Below are 14483 nucleotides of genomic sequence, written 5' to 3'. Positions count from 1 at the left end.
CTATGTGAACATATAGTAAAATGTAATTTATTCCTGTGATCAAAGCTGAATGCTGCTTCATATTTGTGTGGAATTGGTGATACATTTTATTTTTCAGGATTCTTTGATGAATAGATCAATAATTTGAAACATAATCTTTTGTAACATTTAAATGTCACATTTGACCAATTTTATGCATCCTTGCTGAATAAGTGTTAATTCCTTAAAAAAAAAACTTTTTGAAAATTTTTAAATATGTAATGTTATTAATTCTGTTCATATTTTCAGTGATGGACGAACCGTTGCCATCAAGAAAATAAAAACCAAAACATTTTCTCTCTCGAAGACGATTCGCCAAGAGGTGAAGCAAGTCAGGTGAGAATGACCCGAACACGACATCATCATCATCGTCCTCCTCGTCACAGTCATCAGTGTGATCCAGGTGTGTGTGTTTGTCTTCAGGGAACTGGACCATCCGAACCTCTGTAAGTTCTTTGGAGGTTGTGTGGAGCTTCCCAACATCGTCATAATAACAGAGTATTGCCCTAAAGGAAGCCTGAACGACGTCCTGCTGAACGACGAGATTCCTTTAAACTGGGGCTTCAGGTACACACACACACACACACGTCCACGCACTCACTCACACACAGACACACACACACACGTCCACGCACTCACTCACACACAGAAACACACACACACACACACACGTCCACGCACTCACTCACTCACTCACACACAGACACACACGCACGCACACGTCCACGCACTCACTCACTCACTCACACACAGACACACACACACACACACACGTCCACGCACTCACTCACTCACTCACACACAGACACACACACACACACACGTCCACGCACTCACTCACTCACTCACACACAGACACACACGCACGCACACGTCCACGCACTCACACACTCTCCCTCACTCTCCCACACACTCACTCACTCACTCACTCACTCTCACACACAGACACACACACACACACACAGACAGACACAAAACAAACACAAATGTAAGTCTGTGTGTGTTCGCAGGTTCTCCTTTGCAACAGACATCGCTCGTGGCATGTCGTACCTGCATCAGTTTAAGATCTGCCACGGGCGGCTGAAATCAGCCAACTGCGTGATCGACGACCGCTGGGTCTGTAAGATCACAGGTACGGCGCATCTGTCATACTGCTCAAACTCACCTGTGCCATCTGTAACTCACCTGTGCCGTCTGTAACACTCCTGTGCTGTCTGTAACTCACCTGTGCCGTCTGTAACACACCTGTGCTGTCTGTAACTCACCTGTGCCGTCTGTAACACTCCTGTGCTGTCTGTAACTCACCTGTCGTCTGTAACACTCCTGTGCTCTCTGTAACTCACCTGTGTCGTCTGTAACTCACCTGTGCCGTCTGTAACACACCTGTGCTGTCTGTAACTCACCTGTGCCCTCTGTAACACTCAAGTGCCGTCTGTAACACACCTGTTCCGTCTGTAACACTCTTGTGCCGTCTGTAACACTCCTGTGCTGTCTGTAACTCACCTGTCGTCTGTAACACTCCTGTGCTCTCTGTAACTCACCTGTGTCGTCTGTAACTCACCTGTGCCGTCTGTAACTCACCTGTGCCGTCTGTAACACACCTGTGCTGTCTGTAACTCACCTGTGCCCTCTGTAACACTCAAGTGCCGTCTGTAACACACCTGTTCCGTCTGTAACACTCTTGTGCCGTCTGTAACACTCCTGTGCTGTCTGTAACTCACCTGTCGTCTGTAACACTCCTGTGCTCTCTGTAACTCACCTGTGTCGTCTGTAACTCACCTGTGCCGTCTGTAACACTCAAGTGCCATCTGTAACACTCCTGTGCCGTCTGTAACACACCTGTTCCGTCTGTAACACTCTTGTGCCGTCTGTAACACTCCTGTGCTCTCTGTAACGCACCTGTGTCATCTGTAAATCACCTGTGCTGTCTGTAACTCACCTGTGCCGTCTGTAACACTCCTGTGCCGTCTGTAACACTCAAGTGCCGTCTCAAGTGCCGCCTGTAACACTCTTGTGCCGTCTGTAACACTACTGTGCTGTCTGTAACTCACCTGTGTCATCTGTAACTCACATGTGCTGTCTGTAACTCACCTGTGCCGTCTGTAACACACCTGTGCTGTCTGTAACTCACCTGTGTCGTCTGTAACACACCTGTGCTGTCTGTAACTCACCTGTGCTGTCTGTAACTCACCTGTGCCGTCTGTAACACTCAAGTGCCGTCTGTAACACACCTGTGCCGTCTGTAACACTCAAGTGCCGTCTGTAACACACCTGTTCCGTCTGTAACACTCTTGTGCCGTCTGTAACACTCCTGTGCTCTCTGTAACGCACCTGTGTCATCTGTAAATCACCTGTGCTGTCTGTAACTCACCTGTGCCGTCTGTAACACTCTTGTGCCGTCTGTAACTCACCTGTGCCGTCTGTAACACACCTGTGCCGTCTGTAACACTCAAGTGCCGTCTGTAACACTCCTGTGCCGTCTGTAACACTCAAGTGCCGTCTGTAACACACCTGTGCCGTCTGTAACACTCAAGTGCCGTCTGTAACACACCTGTTCCGTCTGTAACACTCTTGTGCCGTCTGTAACACTCCTGTGCTCTCTGTAACGCACCTGTGTCATCTGTAAATCACCTGTGCTGTCTGTAACTCACCTGTGCTGTCTGTAACTCACCTGTGTCGTCTGTAACACACCTGTGCTGTCTGTAACTCACCTGTGCTGTCTGTAACTCACCTGTGCCGTCTGTAACACTCAAGTGCCGTCTGTAACACACCTGTTCCGTCTGTAACACTCTTGTGCCGTCTGTAACTCACCTGTGCCGTCTGTAACACACCTGTGCCGTCTGTAACACTCAAGTGCCGTCTGTAACACACCTGTTCCGTCTGTAACACTCCTGTGCCGTCTGTAACACTCAAGTGCCGTCTGTAACACACCTGTTCCGTCTGTAACACTCCTGTGCCGTCTGTAACTCACCTGTGCCGTCTGTAACACTCAAGTGCCGTCTGTAACTCACTTGTGCTGTCTGTAACACTCCTGTGCTGTCTGTAACTCACCTGTTCCGTCTGTAACACTCCTGTGCTGTCTGTAACTCACCTGTGCTGTCTGTAACTCACCTGTGCTGTCTGTAACTCACCTGTGTCGTCTGTAACTCACCTGTGCCATCTGTAACATACCTGTGCCATCTGTAACTCACCTGTGCCATCTGTAACACACCTGTGCTGTCTGTAACTCACCTGTGCCGTCTGTAACACTCAAGTGCCATCTGTAACACTCCTGTGCCATCTGTAACACTCCTGTGCCGTCTGTAACACTCCTGTGCTGTCTGTAACTCACCTGTGCTGTCTGTAACTCACCTGTGTCGTCTGTAACTCACCTGTGCCGTCTGTAACATACCTGTGCCGTCTGTAACTCACCTGTGCTGTCTGTAACACTCCTGTGCTGTCTGTAACTCACCTGTGCCGTCTGTAACTCACCTGTGTCGTCTGTAACTCACCTGTGCCATCTGTAACATACCTGTGCCGTCTGTAACTCCTGTGCCATCTGTAACATACCTGTGCCGTCTGTAACTCACCTGTGCCGTCTGTAACACACCTGTGCCGTCTGTAACACTCAAGTGCCATCTGTAACACTCCTGTGCCGTCTGTAACACTCCTGTGCCGTCTGTAACACTCCTGTGCTGTCTGTAACTCACCTGTGCTTTGAGCAGATTACTGTCTGTGGGTTTTCCGGCGCGAGGACTGCGCTGAGCCGCTCACCACGTACCAGCAGAGACTGAAGGAGGTTTACACTCCACCTGAAGCCCAGAGTGGCAGCCAGGAGCCCACGCTGGCTGGAGATGTGTTCAGGTAAACACACACTAACACACATCCTTTCAAACTCACACACACAGTATCATAACAGATTTTCATTGTTTTTCATTTCCAGCTATTCAATAATCTTATTGGAGATTGCAACCCGGAATGATCCAGTGCCGGTGAGTATGTGTGTAAATGTCTGTCATGACTATTGACTGATCGTCTGATCCCAGCTATTGACAAATAAAAATCTGTGTGTGTGTGTGTGCATGTGTGTGTCTGTGTGTGTTTGTGTGTGTGTGTCAGGTGGATGACGGCTCTCTGGAGTGTGGCTGGTGTCCTACGCTGCCAGAGCTGATTTCGGGGAAAGCCGACAGCACTTGCCCCTGCCCTGCTGAATATGCTGAGGTGTGTGTGAACTTGTACGAGTCTCATGAAAACATTCACCCCAAAACAAAAGAGAAAATATATTACTTCAAGAAAATGAAGACTATTTTTGGGACTTAAGTTTTTTTTAAACAACTTCTGGAACAAGAACAAATGTGGGCGGGGCTTGATTTTGTCTGTTGGGAATTGATTGGATGGTTGTGGTTTGCCATTGGTGGATATCATGTGAGTGACAGGTTGCCCCGCCCACATCATCAGAGAAGAGAAGAGATGTCACTGTTATTCTAATTCAAGATTACCAGGAACATGAATTTAACACAATAATGATGTGCATGGATAAATCATTAATAATATATATATATATATATATAAAATATATATTCAGCAGCTCTGAGATTCACCGTCGACAGATGAGCTCATTAAAATCACACTGTTATGATAGTCTCTCTCTCTCTCTCTCTCTTTCTCCTCCTTTCATCCTGTTTTCATGCTATCAGCTGATTCGTCGATGCCGTGCTCATAACTCCGCCCACCGCCCCACCTTTGAGCAGATCCGCAAGTTTGTCAACAAAATCAACCCACATAAAGTCAGTCCTGTCGACATGATGATGGAGCTGGTCAGTCCAACACACACACACACACACACACACACACACACACACAAACCGACACACACATACACTTTTTCACATACACACACACACACACACACACACACAAACCCACTCTCTCTCTCTCACACACACACACACACACACACACACACACACACACACACACACACACACACACACACAAAAAACCATAACCTTTACAGAAACCTGTGCAAATCATTTATAAACCTAATGTTACCCAAGTGTAAATTGTCCTTATTAGTCATTCGTCAATATATTTTACTATATAAGTGAGTACATTTGGCCCTCATAAGTAGAGCTAAACGTACATAAAATGTCCTTACAATAATAGCAAACCTGTGTGTGTGTGTGTGTGTGTGTTTGTGTGTAGATGGAGAAGTACAGTAAACATCTGGAGGTTCTGGTTGGTGAACGAACACAAGATCTGATGCTGGAGAAACAGAAGACCGACAGACTGCTTTACAGTAAACTAACACTAATGTTACTAATGATGTATGTCACGTGAGGTTCATACCTGTCTGCTTCTCCCAACTTCAAACACACATTATCACAAAATACCAAGAGATGTGTGACGGACCGGAACAATTCAATAACAGCATCAATGTTGCAAAGGTAATCAATTCAGTTTCAGTTGTAACAGCGTGTCCTAACCAGAGCGATGCGATAAGATTACAGCGGCAAGCAGTTTGTCTGTCCACACCAGATGCGACGCAAATACAGTACAAGACTCAACACAATCAATCCAAAATCACAGCCAATCAGAAGAGCGTGTGGGCGGAGTCTCTCTGCAAGCGCACTGCACTCGCAACCAAATCAGTTCAAAATCACAGCCAATCAGAAGAGCGTGTGGGTGGAGTCTCTCTGCAAGCGCACTGCACTCGCAACCAAATCAGTTCAAAATCACAGCCAATCAGAAGAGAGTGGGCGGAGTCTCTCTACAAGCACACTGCACTCACAACCAAATCAATCCAAAATCACAGCCAATCAGAAGAGAGAGTGGGCGGAGTCTCTCTGCAAGCGCACTGCACTCACAACCAAATCAGTTCAAAATCACAGCCAATCAGAAGAGAGTGTGGGCGGAGTCTCTCTACAAGCAGACTGCACTCACAACCAAATCAATCCAAAATCACAGCCAATCAGAAGAGCGTGTGGGCGGAGTCTCTCTGCAAGCGCACTGCACTCACAACCAAATCAATCCAAAATCACAGCCAATCAGAAGAGCGTGTGGGCGGAGTCTCTCTGCAAGCGCACTGCACTCACAACCAAATCAATCCAAAATCACAGCCAATCAGAAGAGAGTGTGGGCGGAGTCTCTCTACAAGCAGACTGCACTCACAACCAAATCAATCCAAAATCACAGCCAATCAGAAGAACGTGTGGGCGGAGTCTCTCAGCAAGTGCACTGCATTTGCAACCAAATCAGTTCAAAATCACAGCCAATCAGAAGAGAGAGTGGGCGGAGTCTCTCTACAAGCACACTGCACTCGCAACCAAATCAGTTCAAAATCACAGCCAATCAGAAGAGCGTGTGGGCGGAGTCTCTCTACAAGCACACTGCACTCGCAACCAAATCAGTTCAAAATCACAGCCAATCAGAAGAGAGAGTGGGCGGAGTCTCTCTACAAGCACACTGCACTCACAACCAAATCAATCCAAAATCACAGCCAATCAGAAGAGAGTGTGGGCGGAGTCAAAAGAACTGTCAGTGCAGTTAAATCGATAACATTACTCAATATTATTGTCTTTAAACCCAGATCCTAATCCTAAAACTTTACAGTATCATAACGCCAGTGAGATCATGAGTGTTTCAGTGATGTATGTCAGTGTTTCTGAGTTTTACAGCAGGTGAGTGTGTGTGTGTGTGTGTGTGTTTCAGGTATGCTGCCTAAACAAGTGGCTGATGACCTGCGACAGGGAAAACCAATGCAAGCCCAGAGTTATGTCAGTGCCACCGTGTTCTTCAGGTAAACACTCACACACACACACACACACACACATTCTCAGACACATACAAAAACACACACACACACACACACTCACACTGTTACATGTCAGTTTGTGTTTTGGACTTTCTGTTTGCATTTGTTCCGTTTCCCACCACTCCTTTGTTTCCGTAGTCACCATCATCATTAGTTGATTTGGTTTAGCTGTGTGTAATTAATTATCTTGTTAATGTCCTTTGAACACATTCCCTGTGTTCTCCCTCAGTCTCTGTCGATTCTCATTGATGTTTGGTTGTGTTTTCCTCCAGTGTTTCTCCTAGTTCTCCTAAAATACTGCTCATTGTTAGTTCATGTTTGATACTAATGCATTAACTAATGGGACCTTATTGTAAAGTGCCACCAATTCTTCTTAATCAAACTTGACTAACTCAAACTCTGTGCTGTTTTGTGTCTTCCCTTGGTTTTCTCAGTGATATTGTGGGATTCACTCAGTTGTCCAGCACTAGCACTCCTTACCAGGTGGTCGACTTCCTCAACAAACTCTACACCACCTTTGACGAGATTATCGACAACTATGATGTTTATAAAGTGGAAACCATCGGCGATGCATGTATGTCATCAGCCAATCATAATTCCTGTCAAGCCTTAGAGGAGCTGCATGTTAATAAAGCTGATCATTTCAAACACACACACACATATATATATATATATATATGCAAGAAACAATTATATATTATACTATTATTTTTTTGTGTGTGCAAACTTTCATTATCACTTTTTTTCTTTTGTGGAACATAAAAAATATTTTGAAAAATGTCTTTTTGTCCATACAATAAAGGTCAATGGGGTCCAATCTTTTTTGGTTCCCAGCCAATAACAACACGAGGAGGGACAGTAAATGATCATGTTTGGCTAGTTTCTTTCCCAGTAGTTAATACCCTCCTGGAGACACCCCAGGTGAATAGGGTAAATAACAAATAGATATCAGCATACCTCCCCAGTTGATTGATTACATTGATAATTGCAAACATTTTTTGTATTACAAGTTTTCTAAGCACTAATAAGCATTGATATTTCTAGAACACAAATTTGAACATTGGATGAAGTCAGGATAAAATTCTTGTTTTATTTTTTTGATATATAAGAGTTAAAGTTTTTTTACAGAGGGGATTTTGGATTTCTCTGTATCACTTCATAAATCAGAAAATACTGTCAACAGCCAAAAATAAATACATTTTTTTAGGAATAAAATGTTGTTTTACATGAAAATTATACATGGACAAATTCCTCAGTAAAAACCTTCAGAATATAGATGAGAAAGTGTGGTGTGTGTAAAGCTACTGAAGTGGAGATTTCTGGCTCATTGTAGGAGGAAAATCTCGTTTTGAGAAAACGACATTTAAAGATATATAGTGCAATTGAAATCTACAGATGCAAATAGATAAAGTGCTCTAAAAGAAGTTTATTTGGGGTGTTTTCTTTCCACTAGTCTGAAAAAACACTTTATGAAAAAAGCCCAAAATCTCAAAACTGACAAATGCATGAAAAAACACTGTTTTTGCCTTAAAGGAGAACTCCGGTCAATTTTAACATTGAGCTCATTTTTTTGTCAATTTGGAGTGCTGTCAATACAGAGAACAACGACAAAAATCGGTGTTGCCTACATCGTGTTATCCTCTTTTTAAAATTTGCACCCTGTTGACTTCAATAGGGCAAGTTTTAAACCTGCTTTTAGCCTCTTAACATCCTTGATGTGTCATTACAAGTGCACAGGTCATGTGAGTGATTCCTTCAGAGTGAACACGAGTGAATCTGACTGCAGTAGATGTGAAAGAAATGGATAAAAATGATGTTAAATACCTGTATTTACATCCTGTTTTCGGTTGAAGTCCAAAGTAGTCGATTGTCGAGTCCACGCGCATAGGTTTAGTTACCTATGATCACGCGCGTGAACTCGGCAATCGACTACTTTGGACTTCAACCGAAAACAGGATGTAAATACAGGTATTTAACATAATTTTTGTCCATTTCTTTCACATCTACTGCAGTCAGATTCACTCGTGTTCACTCTGAAATGTTAAAATTGACCGGAGTTCTCCTTTAAGTGTCTCGCCTTAAAGGTGTGGTTGATTATTATTTGACTTTTCTAACTTTAGTTAGTGTGTAATGTTGCTGTTCGAGCATAAACAACATCTGCAAAGTTACAACGCTCAAAGTTCAAAGCAAAGGAAGATATTTGCTTTTAAAGAAATCGTTTTTTTAAGGACTACAACAAACGGCTGGTAGAGACTACACCACATTCCTCCCGGGTTAGTGACATCACCAACCCTAAAATTTACATTAACCCCGGGTTAGTGACATCACCAACCCTAAAATTTACATAAACCCCGGGTTAGTGACATCACCAACCCTAAAATTTACATAAACCCCGGGTTAGTGACATCACCAACCCTAAAATTTACATAAACCCCGGGTTAGTGACATCACCAACCCTAAAATTTACATAAACCCCGGGTTAGTGACATCACCAACCCTAAAATTTACATTAACCCCGGGTTAGTGACATCACCAACCCTAAAATTTACATAAACCCCGGGTTAGTGACATCACCAACCCTAAAATTTACATAAGCCCCGCCCCCCCAGAGCATGTTGAGGAGAGGAAGAGTTGTTGTAGTCGAGCACATTTGTGAGTTCAAGCTCAAGCTGTCGCATCCGTCTTTTCACATGTAATACAGTTCGTAACACAAATGCAAGAGCATGTCACTGTATGCATCTTACAACAGTTCCCACATGAGCGATTTATAGATTATCATGACAGAATATGCTAATCAAAGACCTGAAGATAGTTAACTCCACATCAGCAACATTCATTCATCAACTAACCATTCAGAAACGTCCTGTTGCTTCTACATGTTGTCACTTCTTGAGTCTCTCCATCTTTGTCTCCGGTTTGAACATAAAAGGCAGAACAGTTTCTGACATTTCAGTGCGTGTCACGAAACTAAGCGTTTTTGCTCACCCTCAAAAAGGGACAATTTTGACATGCTGTAAAAAAATCATCTGTGGGGTATTTTGAGCTAAAACTTCACACACACACTCTGGGGACATCAGAGACTTATTTTACATCTTGTGAAAAAGGGGCATTATACCACCCCTTTAACATAAGTGTAAATTAATGTAGTTTCTGAATGAGGTTTGTTGATTCAGTGAGTGTTTTGTGTGCTGCAGATATGGTGGTGTCCGGTGTCCCGAGCGAGAACGGGATCCTGCACGCGTCTGAGATCGCCAGCATGGCTCTGGACCTGGTGTCCGTGTGCAAGACCTTCAGGATCCCTCACAGACCGCAAACACAACTCCAGATCCGCGCTGGAATACACTCAGGTCCACAGTAAACCTGCAATCTATAGGGGCTTTCGCACCGGAGGATCCTTTTCATAGTTCCTAGAACTATTGGCGGACGTTCCCGGATTTTGCCGCGTTCGCACCGCAGGAACTAGGAATGAGTTTAGCTCTAGGAACTCCTTTTGGAGGAACTGATTTACTCGTCCTTCAGAGTCGGTCTAAACCAGCGCTATAGGAACTACAGTGACGTTAGTGTTCGCTGATTGGCTGAACACACGCGAAACGCCAGCACACGCCATTTTAAAAAAAGCAGTGTAAACACAGATTATAGCCTATATATTTACTCCAGAAACTAACTCTATGAAGATGGAAAACAGTGATAGATGGACCTCTTAATCTTTACACTAAATCAAATACAACCTTTGATTTTAAAAATGTACAAGTAAATGTTGAAATTAATATTAACTAAGATTAATAAATGCTGTATAAGTGCAGTTCATTCTTAGTTCATGTTAACTACTGTAGTTAACCAATGAACCTTATTGTAAAGTGTTACCAATTTATGTATTTGAATTGCATATTTCCATTCATTTGTTTTAGTTTTAGCACAAACAAACTAATAAACTTAATGTGTTGCATATTTGTCAGTCATACATAAATTAAACATGTAATCTTACTAATAAACAATAACCAGCTTTATATACTGATCATCAATAAATCAAATGTGTTTTAATCTCATACATTTTAATAACGTTGCTTGTTCTAAAGCTAGTCACATTTTACCATGTCCATAATTTTAAAATAAAATTTAAATATTAATATGATTATTTAAATAAAATAAAATAGATGCATCTATATAATAATAATAAACTATACTATTTTCAGTTATGTATGACTGACAGATATGCTTTGCATTAAGTGTATTAGGTTATATTAAAACTGTTTAAACCAAATGGATGGATATTTTATATGCAATATAATAAATCTTAAATTTAAGCCCAACTATTTTGAGTGCATGAATCCTCCACGCTACAAGCCTTTAATCTAAACATATATGTTTTATAACTGCAATTCATGAAAATACAAAAATAAAAACGAATTCAACATATTTTTTAAGAGCTATAATCCAGTAGTCAACATTTGAAGGGGTTCAAAAAAGTTCATCAAAGTTGTCCTGAGACAAGAACAGGTATTGTTCAATATTCACGTATAACTTTGATGAAAGGTTTTGATCCACTTCAAATGTTGACTAGTGTCTGAATGATGCCAGAAATAACTCACGGCTCAGTTGTTGGTTGTGAGATGAGTTTGTGAGTCTGGCTTGATCTGGATCGTTCTGATGCCGTCTTCAGGTCCAGTTGTAGCAGGAGTTGTGGGAACTAAGATGCCGAGATATTGTCTGTTTGGAGACACGGTGAACACAGCGTCCCGTATGGAGTCCACCAGCGAAGGTGAGAAACGCATCAGGTAAAGGGTCACGAAAAAGGTCACAGTTGTTTAAAATATATATATATATATATATATATATATATATATATATATACATATATATATATATATTATTTTGCAGGGCAGACAAGTAATTTGGCGATGTCACTTTGTAAAGAAAGAGATTAACATCAAATCTTCCCACTAATACACACTGCAATTTACCATTACACATAACAAAACAAACATATATTAAACATGCTTTTATAAGCTCACCTTAAATTACATAAATACATACATATCCTGTCGCATTTTCCACCTTAGTTGCCATTGGCTTTTGGCTTGATTAGTTGGAGATTCAACAATATTATTGATCTGCCTGCATTAACACTATTATATGAGAACTGAACTGAGCTGAACGATGACATCACGGTTTACTCCAGAGAGGCTATATATATAAATGAACTAAATTAATAACTTTTTTACAACAAAAATGAAGCATCACTGAACTTACTTAAGCTGGACTGTGACGCTATTTTCTTCTAGAAACAAACTTTGTTGCATTATTTTCCTGTTATCTCTGTAAAGCTGCTCTGAAACATTCTGTACTGTATAAAGCGCTATATGAATAATTTAATGCAGATGTTCACATTTGTACTCCTCATCGAAAATATAGATAAATGCGCTGTTGCTTCTTTAATATTGGGTTTGTCTGTAGCGCTGAAGATCCAGTGCAGCTCCAGTGTGTTTTACCTGCTGGAGGAGATCGGCGGATACACACTCACCTGCAGAGGTGTGTTACAGGTCAAGGTGAGACACACTCCTGTCCTGAACGCACTAGAAGTGCATTCTTGTACTGAATTTAATAAGCTTTTCTATTTAATGTAATAATTAAGCTTTGTTTTTGTTGGGGAAAATGCTGGTAACACTTTATTTTACAGTGTCCTTGTTACATATGTTACATGTACTTACCATAGTAATAACAGTAAATTATAACCCTAACCCTCAACCAAACCCTAATCCTACCATAACCCTATAGTAAGTACATGTAGTTAATTAATATTACTCAGTACTTAAATATATAATTACACTGTAACAATGACACCTTAAAATAAAGTGTAACCAAAATGTTTTAATTTAATATTTTATATATTATGCATTGCATAAGTAAACAATCATCACTGATTTTTTTCTTGTGTATGAAAACCGTCAGTAATTATGTTTGCCACTGCACCAAATTGTTATAAATCAAACAAAACCTCACAGGCTTCATAATTCTCACTATCACCACATAACGAATTATTACATCAAATTAATTCATCAAATTAATATTAATAACGAATAGCTAATATATAATATTGCCCAGCTCTATGTTTAAAGTTGTATATATATATATATAGTACATCCAATTTTAGCGATGTAAAGCAATATATGCTATATAGCAAATCTCTGCTTAACTGTTTATAATATTTTAAAATGTAACTATATTAACGGTTTGATGTTATCTGCTAAATGCAACCTAATGTATGAAGGTATTAAGATATTATAAAGATTAGCATCATGGTATTCTGTGAAGCTGCTTTAAATAGTTGTATTTTAAACATTGCATACATTGTATTTAAACCTTTTTAACACTATTTGAAACATTGTATTTGAAACATGTTACAATGTTCACAATTTTCAAATGTTTCAAATATGTTTACAATGTTACATTGTTTTTAAAATACAATGTTTACAATATTTCAAATACAATGTGTTTCAAATACAATATTGCAATGCATACAATGTTTACATAGTTACAGTATTTCAAAAGTTTACAATGTTCAAATACAATGTTTTCAATACTAATGTTTCAATTACTATGTTTACAATGTTTCAGATACATTGTAAAATCGTAACATTGTAAACATTATATTTAAAAAATTGTGTTTGAAACATTGTGAGCCTTGTAACATTGTAACTGTAAATACTGTATTTGAAACATTGTATTTAAAACATGTTGCAATGTTCACAATGTTTCAATGTTTCAAATATGTTTTCACTAAAAGATTTAACATTGTAATTGAAACATTAACATTGAAACATTGTAACATTGTATATGAAACGTATTTGAAACATGGTACAATGTTTACAATACAATGTTACAATGTTTCAAATATATTGTAAAAAAAATCATAACACTGTAAACATTTTGTATTGTGAAAAGCGCTATACAAATAAACTTGACTTGTGTTTTCTCAGGGTAAAGGTGACATGGTGACGTACTGGCTGGAAGGGAAACACTCTTCAGCTCCCAGTAAAGATGCCAAGAAAGTCTTGACTCCTCAGGAGCTTGAGAGACCCGTGAGCGTCCCAGAACTACAGAAAGAGGATTACTCCAGTATCCCAGGAGTCCTCAGCACCTCTGACAGCACTGGCCTCCTGTGTGACGCAAACTAACACTCACATGCATGAACACTTCTTCTTCTTTTAATTCATTCATTTTCACACTTCTGTACTTTAGCAGCAGAAAAGGTTCTAAATAGAATCATAAAGGGTTCTATCAGGCGCTTATATATAGAACCTTTTATGCGTTCCCATCATGGCATCATTTTATGGATTTAGTTTTAATTAATTCATTTTGATTTGTTTCATTTTAATACATTTTTTATGAATCAAGCAGCTCGTAAACATACTTTATCACTAGAAAACTATTTAAATAACACGTTAAACATGAAAGTATTCTAAGCCATTTCTCCTTATATAGAATATTTCTGCCATAAAGACTCGTATTTTAAAATTGAGTCAAGAACCCTAGAGTTCTAAATAGAACCTTTGTTTTCATGAACACACTTCTGTAGTTTAGCAACAGGAAGTCTGTCCTCAGAAGAAAAGGTTCTAAATAGAATCATAAAGGGTTCTGTCAGGCGCTTACATATAGGACCTTTTATGCGTTC

General features: G+C 40.4%; 1 protein-coding gene across 1 annotated transcript in view; it reads left to right on the top strand.

The window, feature by feature from the left end:
- Positions 1 to 14483, top strand: part of LOC307146310 (atrial natriuretic peptide receptor 2) — a 27712-nt gene extending 13229 nt beyond the window's left edge. The window contains exons 12-25 of the mRNA XM_079850208.1: positions 268 to 354; positions 442 to 585; positions 1029 to 1150; positions 3723 to 3861; positions 3941 to 3989; positions 4117 to 4218; positions 4695 to 4814; positions 5203 to 5296; positions 6709 to 6796; positions 7246 to 7385; positions 10006 to 10158; positions 11472 to 11570; positions 12266 to 12357; positions 13789 to 14483. Coding sequence (XP_079706334.1) covers positions 268 to 354; positions 442 to 585; positions 1029 to 1150; positions 3723 to 3861; positions 3941 to 3989; positions 4117 to 4218; positions 4695 to 4814; positions 5203 to 5296; positions 6709 to 6796; positions 7246 to 7385; positions 10006 to 10158; positions 11472 to 11570; positions 12266 to 12357; positions 13789 to 13986 — 1627 coding nt within the window. The 3' untranslated portion in view covers positions 13987 to 14483. The remainder of the gene's footprint in view (positions 1 to 267; positions 355 to 441; positions 586 to 1028; positions 1151 to 3722; positions 3862 to 3940; positions 3990 to 4116; positions 4219 to 4694; positions 4815 to 5202; positions 5297 to 6708; positions 6797 to 7245; positions 7386 to 10005; positions 10159 to 11471; positions 11571 to 12265; positions 12358 to 13788) is intronic.

The sequence above is a fragment of the Squalius cephalus genome (genome assembly GCF_949319135.1).
Source record: "Squalius cephalus genome assembly, chromosome: 18".
Lineage (NCBI taxonomy): Eukaryota > Metazoa > Chordata > Actinopteri > Cypriniformes > Leuciscidae > Squalius > Squalius cephalus.
This window is presented reverse-complemented; position numbering and strand designations above follow the sequence as displayed.